Source organism: Ambystoma mexicanum, chromosome 2q (genome assembly GCF_040938575.1).
Source record: "Ambystoma mexicanum isolate Mex_15411 chromosome 2q, UKY_AmexF1_1, whole genome shotgun sequence".
NCBI classification, from domain to species: domain Eukaryota; kingdom Metazoa; phylum Chordata; class Amphibia; order Caudata; family Ambystomatidae; genus Ambystoma; species Ambystoma mexicanum.
This window is the reverse complement of record NC_090924.1, coordinates 461,220,326-461,243,250: the sequence shown is the minus strand read 5'-3', so window position 1 is coordinate 461,243,250 and position 22,925 is coordinate 461,220,326. Positions and strand designations below refer to the sequence as shown.

The following is a 22,925-nucleotide window of genomic DNA, read 5'->3' as shown; positions in this document are numbered from 1 at the left end:
GGAGACTGGGACGATGCTGCATATATGGTGGGGGTGCCAGCGACTGAACACTTCTGGCAGGAGGTTAAGTCCAAGGTGCTGGAGATAATGGAAGTAGAAAGGGATTTTTTTTTTAGGGGTCAGAGGCACTCCTGGGTACCATGCTCAATCAGCAACAACCAGTAGGGGGACAGGCAGGAAGGCTATGGGCAAATCGCATGATGGCTGCGAAGAGGTGCATAGCGAGACAATGGAACCATACGGAACACCCCCCCACCCCATGAGGAGAAAATGACTGCGATAGTACGAGGGACGCTAAAGACTTAGTAAATGGGGTCTCCTTACATACAGTATGCAATCAAGGACACGTTGCATTTATGGTACAATGTCCTTTCATCGCAGGTTTTTTTACCGCAATTTTTTTTTCGAAAACCCCATCGACATATTTTTAAATGGGGGGGGGGGGTTAACTCCCCCAAAAATAATTTTAAAAAATTGCGGTAAAAAAAGAAAACCACGAAAAAACATCCCGAAATGAAATTACATTTATATAACGCGAAGAGACTACAGGTGCTGGGAATCCTGGAGTAAGAGGGAAATGAGCCAGAACTTGAGAGATAATATTATAAGACCACCCAAGAGGACTGGAGGCGACAGGGGAAAAAAGTTATTGATTATTGAAGTTGGAGTTTAAAACTTTGAAGGGAATGTAACACACACTGGTGTGAAAAAGATGCAAGTTATCCGTGTATGTGAACCAAGCTGTTAAAGTTTTGGTTGAAAAAAAAATACTAGAGTCCAGCAAAAGCGCTGGGGAATTAGCACATTTCTGAGAATTCTCCCTAACACACACCAACAGTGAAAGTGAGGGATTATTGTGGTGATGTTTACCCATGCTCATCTCCTAAGACTTCTCTCATGTGCAGTCTGTCTTGAGGATAGACTTTTGCCTCTTGACCAAGACTGGGAAATCAGCTTGGAACATGCTCGATTATGATCCTGCTGTTCCCCCACCCATCCATATCCCAAATGCCAGGGGCAAAATAATTGGTAGACAGTCTGTAGATATGAAATACCATTTGGTGCCATTGGCTGCACGATTTTGTGACATACTGCTTACTTGCAACAAAGTTCAATGGGAGAGGTGCCAGGTGTTGATGACCTCTGTATATCGATCTTACCCATTGTTGAGGACCTGAACCAAAAGGGGACAATCTGGTCAATTCTGCCAGGATGTGAGGTATTGAAGCCACAGGTTGTGGAGGTCGGCCTCAGAAAACTGTGCAGTTCAGCCATAGCATTATTTAAAGCTGCACCGTTGATGTATATATATAGCAAAAGGGCCAGCAGCCCACATAAATGAGAAGATTTCTGATCGATGTAATAACAATTTGAACAGAGACATGGCTAAAGTAAGTTTGGGCACTTCTTACAGGGCTCCCCGACTGGTCCAAGCAGGAAGAATGGACAGATGTATGAAAGACGGTGCATGCATAAAGAAGGTGGAGCCGCACAGGTTTACATTTTTACTTATACCATGCAATGGCTTGTCTTGGTACCCTAGGGACAGAAATCTCAGCAGTCTGTAGGATTGTGTGACATCACTTTGTAGACTAGGGCAATACCAGATTACAATGTGGTTCACTCATTATCCAAACACTACCATCCCCTTCACACATTTAAAAAGTATTACATTCACAGAGCTCACAGCACATTGCTCCTTTCAAGGGAACACAGGGTTCCTCTTGCTTTAGTTTGAAGCTGTGCATTTCTTACCCAGTCCTACAACTTCTATTTTACATGCCCTGTGGTGACACAGAAATGAACACTATTATGTTAGATTTTCAGGACCAGCCAGGTGAAAGGGTTCTGAAAGGCCAACCTAGTTGATGAACAGGGTTATTGACATTTAAGCCTAGCCAAACTAAGGTAGTGTAAACTGAGCAGCAAGGCAATCTCCTGGAGCTATGGGGTGGTGTAGCAATACAGTTAAACCAACAAAGCACTAAAATAACGGAGGCAACACAAGAGAAAAGAAATACTATTTATTAGGCAAGTCCCCAGGAGTATAGGGGGTGAATACGACAAAACTGGACTAGATCTGCCAGTGAAACCACCAGTGGACCGGGGTGAGACCCACGACTGCCCAAACCCTAGCTCAGATAGAGGGCGCGCCTCCCACTGAGGGGGCAAAGTCAAGGCTCCAGAGACCAACTGCAAGGGAAGCCAAGCCAATGGGCATTACCCCACGATGAGTTAGGAGTCATTACAACAATTAAAATCCTGCTGCTGCGTCCCCTCCTGTCAGGTGCAAAGACATCACAGGTGGTAACAGAAATGGGGGAGCAGATAGTGACCAAGAGAGATATAGCAGCACTCGTGGAAGAGATCAGAGGGATACTAATGGACATCGATTGATGGCCTGGATAAAAAAAAGTGTATACACTAGATAAGAGTACAATGCTTGGAAGCAAATCAATTATCAGCTTACATCATAGAGATGCAATTCGATACGAAAATCTTCGAACTAGAGAGACAGGAAGAAGCCACGAGACTGAAAATGGACTATGTTGAGAACCGTGAAAGATGCAACATCTTCTGGTTCTTTGGCTTCCCGAAGGAGGATAGGGAAAATGAGAAGGACACAGCCGTTCAGGAGGTCTTAAGAATTATATTCAGTAATGAAGAGTTAATGAGCCAACAATCAATAGGGTGCATAGAGCAGGAGGACGAGGGCCCAGATCAGTTCTTGCAAGATTCCATTACTACAAAGAAAAGTTTAAGGTGCTGGACAAAGCTAGAAGAGAAGCACCCAATGATTACGGGTCTGGTAAGATATCGATATTCCAGGATTTGTCCAGTTTACCACTACCCAGGAGATGGCAACGCGCCCCCCGCCCCCTTCACCAGATGGCTAAGCGAGAAGGGAGTGAGATATAAATGGGGGTTCCCCTTCTCAATTTCATTTGAATACAAGTGTTTAAAGAACAACCTGATCACTGAAGACGACATCGGGAGAGGATCAGTTGAACTTATGGCAGAAGGGAATGCCTTGCATAAATATCTGGACTCGCAGCAAAACTAGACATTGGGAGGGGGTAAAGACAGAAGAATTCCATGCTCCAGAAAATATTAAAAAAATGAAAAATCTGTCACCAAAGAAGAGATGAAATTGAGAAACTCAAATTGGGATAAAGGGGGAGTAAGGAAAGAGACAAGGTAGCTCTGGTCCTAGGAATGGGAGGGATGAGGGGGAAGTCAGACCTGGTGATCCAGTCAGTGTACGGGAGGGGTATCGATATGGACTGGATTTCGAGAGGTGAAGGAGTGGGGGGAATATGTTTGGGTTTTATTCATTTTGGGGGTTTGTTATTGTTGGGGAAGTTTGACTCAAGCAATGCGTCCGGAGAACGCCATAGAGTTTTGTTTAAGAGAAAGAGTAGCGATACAAAAAAGATGTTGAATATAATAAAGGGCCAAGGAGAGGTAGGTGACCTTAACACCATAAAAGCTTATGGCTGATACATTTAGCGACCCCAAGATCAAAACTAGTTTGGTAAGGGGATTAACTCCCCAGGAAAGAGATCAATGGCCTCTCGGGAATTCAAATGTCATGATTAGACGTGCTCTGCTTACAGGAGACCCACTCGGTAAAAGGGAAGGAACCATCCCACCTGGGCAGCGTTATTGACAAAGTGTATTATGCCTCAGGTCCATCAAAAAAAAAAAAAAAAAAAAAAAAGCAGTAGCAATAATGGTGGGGACCCGGTGTAGGGTAGTAATACAGAAACAGCCCAAAGACACAGAGGGTAGTGTGAGGATCTGGGAATGAGACTCGGACACAGAGCTCATGATTGTGGTTCCAAACCTTTATTGAAATGAATACTATTCCAAGGAGGTATTTCCCTACATCAACAAAAACTAAGGAACTGTCCAATGTCAAGATCTCCAAAGCAAAACCGTCATGTGTCCAAAATCCCATCCTTGCCCTCACATTCTAAAAGTAACTAAGGTGCTAGGGGAAATGTCTCTTGTCTTGAAAGATGCACACATGATCAAGTTCAAAATAAATATATAGACACTCCAACAAAAGGTTGTTAATGGATAAGGTTCACCGTTCCAGGGAATGGGTCCCTTAAGCAGGTTTCTATTCAAGAGTTTAAGATTCCCAGGGGTACGAATCTTCCCTGAAGGTTTCTGGACAGCAAAAAACAATTTGTATTAAAAAAACAATTTAAATGTGAATTCCAACCAGGCAAGACACCTGGTGTACTGCCCTGCCAAGTTTGTCTCCACTTTAGTTTAACTTGATTCACAGTCCTGTTTTTACTTAGAGTATTCCTCTGCCAGGACTTCTTTATCTGGCCTGCTTTATAAACTTGCAAACTTTGGGTTTGCCTGGTATACTCTCCTGCCACGGCTTTTAGGCTTGAGTTTAAAAGTTTGAGCCTTTCTGGGTTTTCGTTTTACAGGATACTGTAAAAGGTTATTAGTAGATGTGGTGGGGAGTGGGAGGGAGCTTTTATAATATGAAAAGAAGGAACATCCCTAAAAAGGGAAAGAGGGGTATGTGCCTTCATCCGATGATGCCATGTTGCTTTGAGGGGTCACCTCTCCCGATTCTACCCGCCCCATGTGGTCCTTGTTCATATAGCCACCCCCAGGGTCAGGATCAATTAGCGACTTCATCCCCTGGCCACATGGGGAGATGCTACCTCTGGGAAAGAAGTGTTGACATCATCAGATTCATCACAGTAGACACCTATTTTTGAGGCCCCCCCCCCCCATTTACTGAATAAAATAACCTTGGGGTCAGTTTATTGTCTGAATAAAGCGCAAATCCTCTTCTGGGAGAAATTGACAGAAAAGGTGAGACTGTTTGTTGAAGGTCCCCTATGTATAAGCGGGCTGGGGGGGAGGGGACTTCAATATAGACCTGGATAGGGATAGAAAAATAATGACAATGACCGGAATGCACCAAGCACACAGGGAAAGACTCCCAGCATTTAGGCAAATTAACCAAGATTTGGGTATTGAGGACACACTGACACCTCCAAGTCAGGGAGACCCAGCATTCATATATTATTCAGTGGTTCACGACTCCTACTTGAGAATAGACATATTGGTTGACCTTGGGGTGAAAAGAAAGGTCAAAGAAGTAGACCTAACAGCAATCCCATTGTCAGACCACAACCTAGTGGGGGCAAAGATAGGGGCCTGGGCGGGAGAACACCGGCGAGTGAGATGGATGTGCAATTACTTTCTCCTTAAAGATAAAGAAGCAGCACAAGATCTCCTGACTAGCTTCAAGGAATATTTCCAGTCTAATGGTAATGGTGAGGTGAGGGCCCCCATCGTATGGGAGGGATTCAAAGTCACTATAAGAGGGGAACTGATCAGGATAGGTTCTCAAAAGAAAAAAAGACAGCATGCAGAAACTATTGAGAAGAAAATCGAAGCTCTCATGCCGGGTGGCCCGGGTCGGAACTGCATTAACCGAGCTAACTCAAAGGAGCTTAAAATGTATAAAGCCCAGCTAAGGGGGTTAGTTGTCAATGAGACACAAAGGAAGTTACTATTCCTGAAGCAGAAATACCACAAAAAAGGTAAAAAGGCAGACAAGATCCTGGCATGGAAGTTAAGAGAAAAAAGGAATTCTAAAATAGTGACTTCAATCCAGTCTGCAAACTCCCAGATAGTACATGATACTCAAAAGATAGGGGAAGAATTTAAGAAATATTATGAGAAACTGTACACATAATACACAGTAGAATATGGAGGGGAAGGTAGTCACATAGTAGATTTTCTAGACCCTCTTAATATGGAGCATTCCTAGGGAGACCTCAGAGCTTCTAGATTCTCCCATCACAGAGGAGGCAGTGGACTATCAAGAACATGAGGGGGTGAGGGGGACAACACTAGGAGATTATGGTTTCTCGGATTCTTCAAAATGTATTGATCCACCCTGGCCCTGGTGAAAGTTTTGAATGAATTCTTGGAAGGAGGGGAGCTACTGCAATCAATGCAGGGGCTTTAATAGTGGTTATTCCCACAACATGGGCCTCATATAGGCCACACTCCCTCCTAAACACCAATGTGAAAATTCTGGCCAAAATTCTGGGCAACAGACTAGAGGGAGTTCTTCCCTCCCTAATTCGGGGAGACCAGGTGGTAGTTATAAAAGGTCGACAAGGGTCAGACAACACCAAGAAGACATTGGATGTATCCCATTTATCTAAGGAGCAGGGACTGGAAGCATGTCTAATCTCCTTAGACTCAGAGAAGGCATTTGACAGAGTTGAGTGGAAATATATGGGGATGATTCTGTAACGCTTACCTTATACCCTGCAGAAGTGTCCGGGTCTCATTGCGCATGCCATACCTCTTCCACCCCAAGCCCATGCAGGGGGGTAAAGTGACACCCTGAAGTGTTTGGTGAAGGAGGGGATGGAAGTGTTGTAGCTTGAACTTCCAATTCAGTAACGTCAGCAGTGAACTAGGACCCTTGGATGGATGATGTCGGCAGTGGCTGCAGGTTTCCTCCTAGACCCAAAGGCACACTTACTCCCATGCTGTTAACTCTACCCTAGCCCTTCTGTTCTCCAGGGGAAGGCTGAACACACCATCAGGTTGCATACGGGGTGTTCGACTCTTCTGATTTACACCAGTTGCCAGTTACATCACTGGTTGTTGCTAGCCCAGACCTGCTGTGGCTGCTAATGTGCAAGTAGTCGAGACCAACCAGCTGGGAGTGTGGTTGGAACCAACCAGCGGGAATGCCTGCTGATACCGGAAGTATAAGGTGTTCTGCCAGGCTTTCACTGTCCTTTCTCTTCTCCTTCCCTTGCAGGTACAGGTCGAGGTCGCGGCTGGTCTGGTCTGAATGCAGGAGCACATGAATGCCGGAGCACGCAAGTGTACTGCTGCTTAGGAGCAGATATAACGTGAAGCAAAGGGCGTGGCTTTTATAGCCCAGGATCGCTTCCTTGAAAACTGCAGCACATCATGTGGATAATGTCTGTGGGGACACCCCGTGGGCATATTGGAAATCTGATAATCTGCAAAGTGTGGCCATCTTGGAAAGGTGGCAAGTTCCATGTATTTGAATGATGTGCGTGTCAGCAGCGCAGTCCAGCCTTATGGATGGAACAAATGGCAAGAGTCCTAATGGGGGCAACAGGAGTCCTGGATTGAGCCTTGCACTCCGTAATCTTGGCAGATTCTGGAGAGAAGCGGCTTGGGTCGGACCTTCCGTAAATGGGTGGCAGCGCTTTATAGCACACAGATAGCCAGGGTCCAGGTGAATGGAGGAAATGACAGACCCCTTCAAATTATCCAGGGGTAGTAGACAGGGTTGCCAACTGTCACCGTTGCTGTATGCAATTGCCATAGAACCCATAGCACTCACCATTAGAGGAAAAGCCAAAATTAAGGGAATACAATGTGGAGAGGTCGAATTTTAAAATTGTTTGCGGACAAGATCTTGTGGTACTTAGTTGACCTTAACGAATCTCTCAAGAGCTAATGGAAACCATAGGTTACTTTGGCAAATTTTCTGGCCTAATGATCAACACAAATAAACCAAAAATTCTTCCAATAAACCTCACTGGTCCAGACAGAGAGAGGGGCTAGGGATGAGCGTAGAAAAGCAGGCAATTACATATCTTGGGGTTGCTGTTCCCAACAACCTATCAAGATTGTGCTCCCTGAACTATGACCCATTCCTTGAGATCACACAAAACGACATAAGATGGGGTACACGTCCTCTCCTGGTTTGGGAGGATGACATCAATTAAGATTAATGTCCTTCTATGCCTGGGGTATTTGTTTTCCACGATCCAGTCACCACTGCCAGAGAGCTTCTTCAGAGATCTAGACTACATGATATATACACATTTATTTAACAGCGGGAAAAAGCCCAACTTTAAGATGTTACACTGGTGGCACAGGGACCCTCTGAAACTCTAGAATGTATAGTGGGTGTCCTCTAATTTCCACTGGGGGGCAGGTGGGCCCATTAAGCCATATATGGTGATCATGTCCTAAGATCCAAATTTACTGGGCAAAACGTGGTGATGGGTGTCCAATTGGATATGAACCAACTACAAATGTGTCTGGCTATCACTCCCAGCAAAAGAGAAGAACATCAGTTCCTGAGGATGTGGGAGGCACTGCTGAGAGCAGGACGACTGGCGGGGGCACACAAGTGCAAGAGTCAAACAGCCCCAGATAAAGAGGAATGGTTGCACATGGTATGGGACAAATTTACAATGGAAAAATGTACATATCAGATATGCGACAATATGGAATCCTTTAAAGAAGATTGGGGGAGGTTTATAAATAAATGGGGTACCGGTTGGAGATAAATGGTGTAACAAAGCAGAGGAAGGCTAGGGGATAGTCAATTACGGTTAGGAAGGGGATTAATGTAGAACAGGGGCAGGTAAAAGAACACCAAAGTATATGGTGTTATAAATGTAATGACGATATAGGGTATCCCATGTTATCATTAGGCAATTGTATTGAATGGCTGGGTTAGGGGTGGAAACCCGGTATGCAAGCTCCTGCCACAAACTCAGATTTTGAGGGACCACCCCTCGAGTCCTCAGAATTGTAGGGTCCACTTACATCGGTTGTTGGTCCAGTTTTGTGGGGGCCAGGGCCTTCATGTGCAGTGTCTGGTTTGGGATTGGGTCCGGCTAGACAGCACTTCCATGCTGTAGCAAGACTGCTTCAAATGTTTTCAAGCAGGATGCCCCAGGCACCGCATGACAGCAGCCACAAAAGGTCCCTTGATGTCAGAAGACCCAATGACTCAGACAGGAGTGGGTGGTAGGTGACACTCCTAGCAGAGAATACACAGCTCCAGGAAGAACCCTCCTAATGCAGGAGAGCAGCAGCCACAGGAGGGCTGGTCTTGGGCTACATGTTCACAACCTGGGGAGTCCCAAGTTGTAACTCGAGATGGTGACGGATGCACAGGAGATGCCTTGGATGAAGCTGGTCAGCTGATCAGAAGTGGCCCTGAACCATCCGAAGACTTCTGTGCAGCAGGGTTCACATACATGTTGGTCTCACCAGCCCAAGGGTCGAAGCACCAATGTGGGACTTCATAGATCGTTGCGGAAGCAGGGTTTCACCAGGACTTAACTGAAGGCAATGCTTGTTGCCTGTGGCAGCATTGGTTGGTCCTCTTCTTCAGGGTCTTGGTGTCAGTCAATGATATGAGGAATGGCTGCGTCACACCATTTATCCCAAATTCAAACTAGAAGCTGCCCCAGCCCATTATCAGAAAGGATCTGCACCATTAAGACTGGAAAAGGGTGTCCAATTCTGACAGTCTCTTGCACATCAGCCCAGCAACAGACTTCACATGGCTGGAATGTTGATTGGGACAGGACACTCTAAACACCTCACATCCAGTCACAATGCACACAATGCCACTTTGCCCAGGAACTTCAAGCCAGAGCCTGGGAAAGCACTTGCCATATGTTGAATTTCCAGACTAAAGCAGGTAGCAGAAGGCCAAACAACAGGATGACTAACGGTCGGGGCAAAAAACATGTGGTACTGTCATTTTGAGTATATGGTCCTTTAAATGGCATTATGCGGTAAAATGGAAAAAGACAGAAAAATATCAGCTGCCACATGCTAATCCTATACATTCATGTTAGGCTGTCCATACCTCAACAGGGAACTCGAGCTAACCAAACAACTATTCCTGTTGGAAAATATGTGCAGGTTAACTTAAACCTTAATATTTGTACTGTAAAGGGGAGAAACGATTGTGCTGTAAAGGGGAGAAAAGATGTGCTAAACAGTCATACCTCACTAAAAATGACTTAAACTTAGGCAACCGTTACCCATATGTTTCCCATGTCAAAATATGGAAAAGGGTTATGAAAACCTTGATGAAATTGCAGCTGAGCGCATCTGGTTAGCACACCTATTTTGTGCTCGAAAATTAGAGAAAGGGAGAACAAAGAAAAGTACATCCAGGCATAAATTAAGCAGATATTACTGTAGGTTTTTCTTTTTCCAAATACAATACATATAACTAGGTTTAAACGGTTGCTCCCTATGTCCCAAAGGCTAGTGCCCAGTTATTGGTTATTTTGAAAGCAACGAGCAACATGGCTTACAATAAGTAAACATACCCATGTATTTACAAAAGGATTAGTATACATTAATGAACAATTACTTTTTTGGATGCAAAAGGAAAACAATGGTGTGTACGATTGCAATATCCAAGTTTATAAGTTATTTAAGAGACAACACGATTAAGACAATAAATCCCATGTGTAGCATCGTATGTCCTGTAGACAGTGTTTTTATCCAAACCAAAAGCTGAACAGTAACATGAAGAATTACTGATCATTAACATTATTATCAACATTGCTCAATGTCAATTGTTCCCATGTAGGGAATCACAGTTCAGTGAATAGTCAAAGTGAGCTTATGAATAGCTTTTTTATGTTTTTTTACATTTCAGCATTAGAAAAGATTTAACAGCTTCATCAGGACACGTGTTTTAGTGCTGATGTTGACAATACTCCTTTAAAATATAAAGGATGAAACAAAGAGCCATGTTGTCATCTTGTGGTTTATGTCTATGTACAATAATTCATATCTCAAGGCAAGTGTTTGTTAATACAAAAGATAGATTAAGATTTTGGCCCAGCTAGTGATCAATAAAAGCAGGAGAAATACAGCTGGGGCACCAGGTGGTAATTAATGACAGATCTTTGCCAGAATGCCAAACGTGCACACGGTCTTGAAATGCTCATCCTAGACACATCAAATGTAACAAAGTGTTACAAAAGGAAAGGGCAGCACTTCACTGCAAGGTGATGTGTGCTACAGAAAAACAACAAAGGAATCTCGCAAAGGGGACATGCCCCCCCCCCCTTAACAAGCGGGCTGACCAGTGCCTCTAAAAGATCAGTTGAGCAAGGAAAGGAAAGCAAAACAACTTTACTTACCTAAGCTCAGGACAAGGTTAAAGATATGGTACAACGTTCTTTCATCAACCGTGTTTTTTCGATGGGTTTTTTGTGGATTCTTTTTATTTTTTAAACTTATGAAAATATAGGGGGTTGTGAATAGTGTAAAATTACTATTTTTTTCCCCCGGGATAACACATTTTGGTAACTAAAGAAACCGGTCGATGAATAAACATAGAACCCAAGAAATAGCAAAACATGGGGGGTTCCATTGATGTCAATGGAGGGAAACTTGCACAAAGAAAATGTTTCCTAACACATACCCAAGTGCAATCCCATTTCACAAATTACTGAGACTCAACTTTCTACCCCCACCCCCAAACCACTTCTACTCTTATGACCTGTACTAATGCTGTGCCTCACTAAAATGAGCACTCCTTCCCAATCCAATGCAAAGTAACAAGATGGGGCCAACTACAGTTGCTTATAATAGCTTCAATGAGCCTTTAGGACCCAGGAGGAGCATCCTAGGAGTCCATCTAGACACCCTTCCCACATATTCTACTGACAAATACAAAAAAAAAGATATGGCTATAAAATCTAGTTTACATAATGTTATGCCTAGGAAATGTGAACCTTGAAGGCTAGAGGTTCAAATGGATACTTTGCTTATACAGTTGTACAGCCCAAATTAAGTTAGAATGCTTGCAGATTTCATACGGTTACCTTGCATATATAACAAGGGTCTGCAACCTTGGGCTCCTCAGAGGTTTTTGACTAAAATTAGCTGAAGCACTAGACAGCATAATCAATGGTGAGGGATCATGACAGTTGTAGTTTAAAATATCTGGAAAAACGCAGGTTGTGTTGCACACCCCTAATCCAGATGGTGCTGAGATTTTTCCCACTGTGGCCTTGTATTTTAGTAATTCAGGGTGTATAGGCCCATTACAGTGTGCTTACGGTATGGCTACTTCCTGTAGACAAACGATACACTGCACATAGGTAATCCTAACAAATGGCTCAGCAACTGTCCATCAACACAAATGGAGCCTGAACCATTTGCGGTCAAACTGAGATCTGGTACAAAATGTTCTTCTCCAATTCAGTTGCAGGGCTTCTGGTGTGGGTGTATGAACAAGCTGGCCGAATTGTGTTGTAAGCGTGGCATGGCATGGGGAGAATAGAAGAGCATTTAAAATCGGAACAGATGGATATATACACATCAATCCTGTGAGGGCACTTGTTTAAAACAAAGTAATCTACTCCTCAGGGTCTTCAAGGCCACTTGCATAAGTCAGCAAGACATGTTTCTGGAGCTCATCCACCCTTTCTCAATGACTTAACAAATTTAAACAAAGCAATCCTTTCGTTGGTCTTAGTCACCCACTGAAACTATTACCCTCTTCCCCGATAATGAAAGACCTCCAAACAATGAATACAACATGCATACCTGGTGTGAACAAAATACTGTTACTTTATAGCTCTCCTCAAACTGACATGATTGTCAGGAAGAAACCATTATCCCACAATGATATCCAGCAAGGTTGCAAGTGGAAAAAAATGTAATGTTGCAGCCTACTAACCAGCCATAAAAAGTCACTTACCCACTGCTCAGTCTCCACATTCACACAACACAAAATGTCTTACTCTACAAGCGTAAATTATCACTCACCAATGGCTAGTGCACATTTTTAGGCATGAAGTTGGAAAGATAAAAATGCATGCAGGAGTTAGATTCAAAAACATAAAACATTCTTCAATCCATTAGTGAAATATAAAGAAATCCTCTCTCCTTTGATGCAATGTTCTTACCAATTCAAGAACAGTCATTAGCAACATTAATGATAAACATTCTATATTCATAGCTCAATCGTGACTGGGAAGAAGTCGAGCTGCACTCTTACCACGCTCATTGTTGTTTGTGAAGGCACCACGAATAGAACCCCCAAGACGCACCTCCCCATCGGGCAAATCTTCCAGGAGGAGGTCTCTCACAGGAATAGGCTGGCGATAGACCTGGTAGCACAGCTGGTCATTTTGTGTCAGTGGCCTGGTGATCACCAGGACTGCTTCGAACAGAAAGACGTGGAGCCGCTGGGGGTGGAGAAAGTAGGACATTTATAGATTGACTGTGTAAACCTGACTTAATTTGGTTAGCACCATTCACAACCATGGAGTCAGGCTGATTTAGCAACATATATCATTCATAAATATGGTGGTTAATATCCAAACGCAACTTTAGTCAGGAGAATTCACACACAAAAACCCCCCACAAAACAAAAGCGAATCATCAAATAATACACTTTTATTCAAACTACAATTTAAAGACCCCTCTGGTGGAACATTACGTTTCAGAAATCCTATAAAAACAGAATACAAAGAACAATGCTAGCAGAAGGTAAGACAGGAGCACTTCTTAGCAACCCAAAAATCAATGCATGAGCCAATACAGACTTGGCCTGCTTCATTGCACAGCAGCAGCAGAGTGCAAGTACAGCATCTTTCAGAGTCCTTAGGAAAGGTCCCTTGCCAATACTCCTTATTCAGCACTTTTTGCAACAGTGTGGAACCAGAGGCTCTTGATAAGACATCAAGAATCAAATATGTACCACTACAACACCTCTGTGAGTGAAGGCCATACATCAGTACAGCATTAAAGAGGTAAGCGGTGCAGTGTATACATTTCCATCATGCGGCGTGTGTGAAGAGCCTGCACTGCTAGAAAAGCGGTTAAGTGCCTTGAGAGCATTTTGTCTAGCCCTTAGGGCCAGGCCTCTGTGCCCCTTCCAGCCCTCTCCCCTGGCAATGCATCGAACTTGAGAAGGCAGGCCCGGCTTCCTCTCCCACTTCTCCCTACTCCATCCCACCCCCTTGATGCCGGATTTGTTGCTTTGCTCCTGGCCAGCCAGAAACAGCTTAACAGGCACCTTCAGGGCAGCCTAGCCTGGGCAGCCAGCTAAGGGATCTGGCAAAGGGCACCTCCCATCCCATCCCTGCCAGGCCTGGACCCCCACCTTCTGCAACAATCAAGTAGGAGACTACATTTGTTAATAAGTCGCATGGTCAGTGTTTCGGGTCTGTAAGAGTCTCGCTGTTTTGTGCCACCACTATTTTTTCGCACATGGATAGTGTTGTAGGCTTGTATGGTGAATCTAGCTGCTGTTTTGTGCCACTACTCTGCATTTTTCCACAGGGATAGTGTTGCAGGCCTGCATCTGGCACTGGTCTCTCAACCCACACCCCTGCCCAATCCCGCCTCAGCAGGCCCCTGCCTAGACAGTACTTCCTATAAGAGAAAAGCCTGCACCCCCTTCCCGCTAGTGCTGCTGCCCTCAGATGTACACCTCCCTCTGTTAGGACTGAGGCTGCAGGTCACTAGTCATGCCCAGCAGGTTCAAAGTAGATGTGCACACTAGAGCACCAGAAACTACTCCACCCTGATCTTCAACTATGCTCCCCCACCCAAGAGAAAACATCCTCCCCCGGCCGATCTTCCAGCCTCATCCACTCAAGCCTCCCAAGAGACTCTGCCTGTCCACCTGCACCTATCCCTCCTCCTCCAAACCTCCTCCAAGAGAGAGAACACACGAGAGAGAGAGAGAGAGAGAGAGAGAGAGAGAGAGAGAACACACGAGAGAGAGAGAGAGAACACACGAGAGAGAGAGAGAACACACGAGAGAGAGAGAGAACACACGAGAGAGAGAACACACGAGAGAGAGAGAGAGAGAGAGAGAGAGAACACACGAGAGAGAGAGAGAGAGAGAGAACACGAGAGAGAGAGAGAAGGAACGAGAGAGAGAGAGAAGGAACACGAGAGAGAGGGAGGGGGAACACGAGAGAGAGGGAGGGAGGGGGAACACGAGAGAGGGAGGGAGGGGGAACACGAGAGAGAGGGGGAGGGAGGGAGGGGGAACACGAGAGAGAGGGGGAGGGAGGGAGGGGGAACACGAGAGAGAGGGGGAGGGAGGGAGGGGGAACACGAGAGAGAGGGGGAGGGAGGGAGGGGGAACACGAGAGAGAGGGGGAGGGAGGGAGGGAGAACACACGAGAGAGAGGGGGAGAACACACGAGAGAGGGAGGGAGGGGGAACGAGAGAGAGAGAGGGGGAGGGAGGGAAGGGGAACACGAGAGAGAGAGAGAGGGAGGGGGAATACGAGAGAGAGAGAGAGGGAGGGAGGTTTTATATGTGCGGGGGTCGGCCGTCAGCAGTCACACATGCATGCAACCACACACACCCATGCACGCAGAGAACACACGCCGGAGACATGTGATGGCTCCGGTCTCCGGCGCGAACTGCCGGGCACCGCCTTTATTATTCTAACGCGCATGCGCGAGCTCCGTAGAGGCTCGCGCATGCGTACCTCGTGTACGCAGTACACAACATCCCTCCTTTTCCCCGGAAACAATTAACACTTAACTGCAGAAACAACAACAATTAACAATTGACTGCAGAAGTACAACCTGGTTCCTTCTTCGGATTTGCAACAACACCTTTCCCCGCCTATGGTGCAGGGTCCATGATAAAGTCTCGGAACCTCTGGGGTAGTCGTCGTCCGGCCCTGCTCGGGTATCGTGGTGCCGCGTCACCAGGGGCCTCCGATGTCTCGTGATCTGCAGTTGGAGTAGCTTCCTCCATCCCGGTCTCTTCCCCTTGTTCCGGGACCTGTTCTGCTGTTGCCTCGCCACCAGCGGTCTTGATGCGCTTGAAAAACAACACATTTCTGGTGACGGTTCCTCTGGCATTGGCTGCGGTGACCATTGTACCTTTCACGTGTGTTACACCCAGTGGTTGGGTCTCGTAAGTTGGCGACAGCTTTCCTTCTGCTCTTCTGTTTCGTACCAACACGGTATCTCCAACTGCAATCTGTTTTTCCGGCAGTCTCCTCCGCGCTGTTTCGTTCTCGTTTCTCCATGACCTTTCTAGTTGTACTTGGTCATTGTCGATCACTCCTGGTTGTCTCCCCTCTGATTCAGGTATGAGTCCTCTTGGGATCCTCTTGAAAAGTGCCTCCGCAGGGGCTATTCCAGTTGATCGATGAGGTGTTTTTGCGATACTCCCAGAGAAAGTCGAATAAATTCCGTCAGAGGTCTTCACCTCCATTTTCGGATATGCGAAACACCTTGTTTAGTGTGCGCATGAAACGCTCTACTTCTCCATTGGCTCTTGGCCATAGTGGGGTGACTTTTCGGTGTTTTATCCCTCTCTCTTCGCAGTATCGAGCAAACGATTGTCCTTGAAAAGGTGACCCGTTGTCAGAACATAACTCGATGGGAAACCCATGGGTAGCAAATATCTTGTCCATGGCCAGGGTGGTGTGGTCGGTGGCCTGGGACTCGACCAGTTCCACCTCTGGAGATCGGGACAATTGGTCAGTTACTACTAGGAAGTGTAGTCCTCTTCCGGTAGAGCCAAAGTCGGCATGTACTGTCCCCCAGGGTAAATCACTCCTTGCCATGGTCTGAATCGGGGGTCCCTTCTCCGCAGGGCTCGTGGCTTGGCACGGGATGCATGCCCTCACAAACTCTTCCACTCTCTTTTCCAATTCGGGGAACCAGACTGAGTCTGAGACGTGCCTTCATTCTGGTCATCCCTTGGTGTCCGTTGTGTGCCAACTGAAGGACCTTCGGCACGAGTGACCTGGGGATCACAATCCGGTGCCCTCTCAGCAGGAGACCATCGGCAGTTACTGACAGTTCATGTCGTGCACCCCAGAGCAATTGCAAATCCCTTTGCGTTTCTGCATTTCTCCGGGCATTGTTCAAAAGGGGCTCCCGCCATGCTCCTGTGGCTACCGCACCTTTCACTCTCAGAAATGCCTCATCCGAGTTCGATTCGTTGGCAATTTGTCTTGTTAAAGCAATGGGAAGCGCAGACTCGACGACCATGTGAATGGTGTCCACACAATTTGCAACCTCCGTAGTGTCTCTGGGTCGTCCTGCGCCGGGGTGACGAGACAAATAGTCTGCGGGGTTGTGCGTACCTGGGCGGTATACCAGCTTCACCCCGTACTCCATGAGGGATAGCATCCACCTCTCTATCCGAGGTGGCGGTTTGGAAGAAGCGCCTGCCAGAATGGGAATTAGGGGCTTGTGGTCCGTCACCACTACAACAGGTTTCCCCAGGATATATAATCTAAAATGTTTACAGCCCCATAGTATTGCGAGAGCTTCGCGTTCAATTTGAGAATATCTTCTCTCTGTGTCTGTGAGTGCCTTGCTGGCGTATGCAACGGGTCGCATGGATCCCTGTTGATCCGCCTGCACGAGAACCGCCCCAAGTCCCACTGGACTGGCATCCACTATGATTTCAGACTCCCGGGCTGGGTTGAAATACGCCATGGTATCTTGTTCAGACAGAGCATCCTTGATGGCCGTGAATGCTCTCTGTTCCTTTCCAGTCCACGTCCATGCTACTTCATTCCTAGTGAGTGCTCTCAGGGGTTCAGAAAGGGATGCTAAATCTCGAATAAAACGCCCACAGTAGTTCACCATCCCTAAAAAGCTGCAGACTTCTGCCGGGGACGTGGGAGGTGACGCCTCTCGAATGTCTCTCACCTTCTCAGGATCTGGGGATATGCCTCCCGCATGGAAGACAAATCCAAAAAACTCTAGGCTGTCCTTCAGGAATTCACACTTTCATTGGTGCAGCGTCAGGCCGAGGCTGTGGAGTCTGTGAAAAGTGTTTTCCAGACGCTTGATATGCTCTGCTTCAGATTTGGCAAAGACTAGGATATCGTCTGACATGTTTATTACTCCTTATAGTCCGGATAGAGCCCCCCTGATAGCATTTTGGAAGACTTCTGCCGCCGAGGATATTCCAAAACTGAGTCTTTTATATTCATACAGTCCTTCGTGTGTTGTAAAGGTCGTAATATATCTAGACTCTGGGTGGAGCTCCAACTGGTGGTAACCCGCTCTCAGGTCTAGTTTCGAAAAGAATTTCGCACCATGAAGTTCTCCAACAATGTAGTCCAGAGTGGGGGTGAGACTCTTTTTATGGCCAGATTAGGAAGTCTCATGTCTACGCAAATGCGTACAGCCCCAGGCTGTTTGGGCTTTGGGGCCACTACAATTGGAGAGACCCACGGGGTGGGCCCTTCCACCTTTTCAATGATATCTCGTTCCACTAAGTCTTGCAGCTCCTTTTCCACCTGAGCCCTCAGATGAAACGGTATGCGACGATGTTTCAGCGCCGTTGGTCTGACTGACTCATCAATGTGGAGCCTTATTGGCTCAGCCTTCTGTTTCCCTATGCCCCTGAAGAGCCTCTCAAAGCGTGTCAGCAGGCTGTACAGATCTGTATGATATACAGCAAAAGTGAAATGAACCAGGTCAAGTGCTTCAGATGCTGTGCAGATTAAAAAAGAGTGCGGACTTACGCTGGTTACAAAAAACCTCGCTTTGTTGCTGTTTTGGCCATGGGTCACTGGGGCTACGAATACCCCTTGGATGGGTAGGGGAGTATCTTCACCAAAAGCATATATCTGAGCCTTGGAGGGCGACAGGGTTGGTGGGCCTGCCAGTGCGTTGTAATGTCTGTCCGCCAGTACGCAGACTGAAGCTCCCGTGTCGATGAGGACTGGAGTGGGAATCTCTCCAATGTCTACAGTACATATGGGTCTTCGTCCAGTTCCAGGGCCATTTGCGATGCTGGAAATGAAGAAAATTTCTTCCTCCTCTTCTTCGGCAATGTGTAGGTCGTGCACGTTCTGTTCAAGGGACGATATGCCCCTCACAGTGCGAGCGCCACCTCTACCGGCCCTCTCTGGTCCTCTGCTTGCTGCCACGGGCATGGCGGCTCTACACATCCTAGCGTAATGCCCAGGTATCCCACACCTGCCGCATGTTCGCGATTTGGCTGAGCATTCACCTCTGTGTGGGAGGTCATATCCACAATAAGAGCACGACTGAGGCGTACCTGATGTCGTGGGTCCTTCTCCTCTCTTCGGTGTCCATCTGGCCTTCCCAGGTGCGAAACGTCCGACTGCAAGTGCCTCCTCCTCATTCTTGGGATGCTTGGCTGTGTCCATTTTCGATCCTCTGGCCTCCGCCAGCTCATACGCTCTTCCCATGTCCAGGATTTGCCGGAGGGTCAGCCCTGGTTCCCTCAGGACTTGCCTCCTAAGTTTTCCTGAGCAGCATCCTTGCAGCAATTGGTTGCGGAGCATTTCCTCTTCGTTGACCCACCTGCAGGAGCTCGCTAGGTGTCTCAAACTGGCACAAAACTGGTCCAGTGACTCTTTGCTCCGTTGTTTTTCCGCCCCCATGACAAACCTGTCGAAGCCAACATTCGCTAAGGGTAGGAAGTGATCCCGCAGTGCTTGTTTGACAGCGTCATACGTCGCCACTGGAATGTCGAGGGAGTCATATATTTTCTGGACTTCAGTGCCTGCGGAGTACATCATGATGGCGATCTTTGCTCGTCTTCTGTCTCCCCCGAGGCTCTGAACATAATTTCCAGTCTTTTGACCCATATGAGCCATTTTGGGCCAAGTTTCGATGGGGGCCCCGTGGTATCAAATTCAGGCATGGGAGCCAGAATGGTGCACACACTGGGTGGTATTTGGGCAACGGCGCCCTCATCATCTGTTTCTTCACCCATCACAATAGGTACTCACAGTATTGCCTTGGCAGGTTGATGGGTGATCCGACTCCCAACTGTGGCAGAGTCTTCCTGTTGGCTCTTCTGCCACTTCCTGTGTCACAGCCCTGCACCGGCTGGGCTGTGGAGTGTCCAAAAATTGCTGCAACTGCTTGCAACGGGCAGATGGCGCACGAGCACCTGAAACGGGCTGCAACCACTGCGTATGTTGTAGTGAACGAGCACTCAAAATGGCCGCCGGCTGTTAGAGCGGGTCCGCGACTGTGGAGTTGTGTTCCGTTTCGGCGATGTCGTCGGAAAACGGGAAGAACACCTCCGATCCCGCCTCGTCGCCAATTTTGTATGTGCGGGGGTCGGCCGTCAGCCGTCACACATGCATGCAACCACACGCACCCATGCACGCAGAGAACACACGCCGGGGACGTGTGATGGCTCCGGTCTCCGGCGCGAACTGCCGGGCATCGCCTTTATTATTCTAACGCGCATGCACGAGCTCCGTAGAGGCTCGCGCATGCGTACCTCGTGTACGCAGTACACAACAGGATGGAGGGGGAATCACGAGAGAGAGGGAAGGAAGGAGGGGGAACACGAGAGAGCGAGAGGGAGGGAGGGGGAACACGAGAGAGAGGGAGGGGTAACACGAGAGAGCGAGAGGGAGGGAGGGGGAACACGAGAGAGCGAGAGGGAGAGAGGGAGGGGGAACACGAGAGAGAGAGAGGGAGGGACGGAGGGGGAACACGAGAGAGAGAGAGGGAGGGACGGAGGGGGAACACGAGAGAGAGGGAGGGACGGAGGGGGAACACACGAGAGAGAGAACACACAAGAGAGAGAGAACACGAGAGAGAGAGAGAGAGAACACACGAGAGAGAGAGAACACACGAGAGAGAGAGAACACACACGAGAGAGAGAGAAAACACACGAGAGAGAGAGAACACACACGAGAGAGAGAGAACACACGAGAGAGAGAGAACACACGAGAGAGAGAGAACACACGAGAGAGAGAGAACACACGAGAGAGAGAGAACACACACGAGAGAGAGAGAACACACACGAGAGAGAGAAAACACACACGAGAGAGAGAGAGAGAAAACACACGAGAGAGAGAACACACGAGAGAGAGAACACACGAGAGAGAGAACACACGAGAGAGAACACACGAGAGAGAGAGAACACACGAGAGAGAGAGAACACACGAGAGAGAGAGAACACACGAGAGAGAGAACACACGAGAGAGAGAGAACACACGAGAGAACACACGAGAGAGAGAGAACACACGAGAGAGAGAACACACGAGAGAGAGAGAACACACGAGAGAGAGAGAACACACGAGAGAGAGAGAACACACGAGAGAGAGAGAACACACGAGAGAGAGAGAACACGAGAGAGAGAGAACACGAGAGAGAGAGAAAACACGAGAGAGAGAGAAAACACGAGAGAGAGAAAACACGAGAGAGAGAGAGAGAGAGAGAGAGAACACACAAGAGAGATTACACGAGAGAGAGGACAAAGAGGTGTAGAGAGAGAAAGGGGGACAAAGGCAGGCACAGGTGGAACAGCACAGCAGGGTCTAAGAACGAGGAACAAGGGGAACAAAGAGGGAGCCAGCTCCCAGTTGTAGCAGGACAGCTGAAGTGAGGTATGGCAGCTGCAGCAGGGCCATGCTTAAGTTGTCCCCTCCACACACAGGAAGGAGCCAATGGTATGGAAAACCAAGAGGTGGCTTGGGTACTTGATAATGCGGTCCATGAGAGGAAGTCTGGACCCATCACTTGAAGTAGGAAAACCTGCAGTCTTACAGGAAGTTAGTAAATCCGAAACATACTCAATTAAACACACATACTTAAGATCACAGACCCATACCAGTCCGGCGTGGGATAAAAGGGGCTAGCATAAAGGGTGGGTGTTGGAGAAGCCAGCAGAATTGCAATTTCAAAGACTGTTGGAGAAGTGAGAGTAGGAGGTTGGACAAGGGTGGCAATAGGAGATTGGTGGAAGGTGTTAGGAGGAGGGAGGAAAGTGAAAGGAGGAAGGGGGAGGAAAAGGAGAACATCAGGTGGAAGTTGGTTGAAGGTGTCAGGAGGCGAAAGGGTGGCGGGGCGGGGGTGTGAGCATCAGAAGGTGGTTGGAGAAAAGGACACCTCAAATTCTAAGGACACCGAGATGGTACAGGGGTTAGACGAAGGCCCCAAGCAAGACCAAGTATATCCTGAAGTGTTTGAAGGAAAGAGCATTTGAAAAGGAGTTGAAGCGGTGCAGGTGTAGCAAGTTGCTAGGGTAGAGGTGAAGAACTGAGGAAGTTCCTTTTAGTCGGAGCATGTGGTAAAATATCAAGGAGGAGAAAGGGAGCAAGTTGATGGTGGGGCAGAGAACTATTACCTCAGGTGAAGGGAGGTCATAAGATGCCTAGGCGACGGCCAGTGGGAATTCAGGTGTGACCTCGGCTCAGTGTCCGAGTCTGGGATTTAGTAAGAAACCTGCTCTGAACTAACCTTTTGGCACAGACCCCAAGAGGTAGCCTCATTGTGGACCAGATGTATTGGGAGAAGAGGTCCCCACCATATACTATTTACCTATAGAGGCAGGAAAGCTGGACTATCAAGAAAGACCAAAGCAATACAAAACTGAGCCCTGGGTGACACCCCAAGACGCCAGAAGGTGGTGGTTGGCTTAGGAAGACGAGAGACAATTTAATGTAAGTGTATTCCTTTCTTTTTGAGGTCCCAGCTTGGCTAAACATCTCAATTCCCTAAATGATACTTATTGTGCCGACTCACTACCTTTGTAAGGAAGATCTCTGCCTTGATGAACACTAGGAGTGCCAAGGAGCTGTTCTTGAATTTGCAGTGTGCTAGTAGATCTTAGCCGGCATGATGCTCCCTAACATGCAATGCATGTACACATTAAATACCCATCTGCTCCTCTGTAGGCGCATAACCAAGCTTGATGCTGCGCAGCAAGCTCACCCAAACACATTCACACACCCATACCTGTCCCTTATTGTTCTTGAGCTCTCCATGGCAGTGAAGGAGTTTGGAACGGGCCAGCAAGCTATCCTCTTGTGTCTCGAATAAGAAGGAGAGTCGCTTCTTGTAGTACTGACACTCTGCTTCTCCCGTTTTACTGTTGATCAGACCCACAATATCCTGAATAACAGCAATCTAAAGAGAGTAAGAGAGAGATTAAAATACAATGCGGGCTGCCCCTCCTTTACTTACAGGTCAACCATGTAACACTGGTGCACAACGGTAAATGAAGTCCTCTATGTGAATGCTGGCAGCACCAATTTCCTTCATGCTCAAAGGTACATTTGCCTTGCGCCAAACAATACAGCCGAATAAAAGGTTGTGTGTGGAATTACTTCATTTTAAAGCTCTCGTGAAAAAGATTTACAAAACCAG

The 22,925-nt window shown here is 47.2% G+C and overlaps 1 protein-coding gene across 2 annotated transcripts in view; it reads right to left on the bottom strand.

Moving 5' to 3' along the window:
• LOC138569526 (rho guanine nucleotide exchange factor 3-like) overlaps positions 1 to 22,925 on the bottom strand; it is a 388,611-nt gene that overhangs the window by 21,204 nt on the left and 344,482 nt on the right. For both annotated transcript variants that reach the window (XM_069647576.1, XM_069647577.1), the window contains 2 exons: positions 22,515 to 22,685; positions 12,830 to 13,019 (listed from right to left, as the gene is read on the bottom strand). In XM_069647576.1, the coding sequence (XP_069503677.1) occupies positions 12,830 to 13,019; positions 22,515 to 22,685 (361 nt within the window). The remainder of the gene's footprint in view (positions 1 to 12,829; positions 13,020 to 22,514; positions 22,686 to 22,925) is intronic.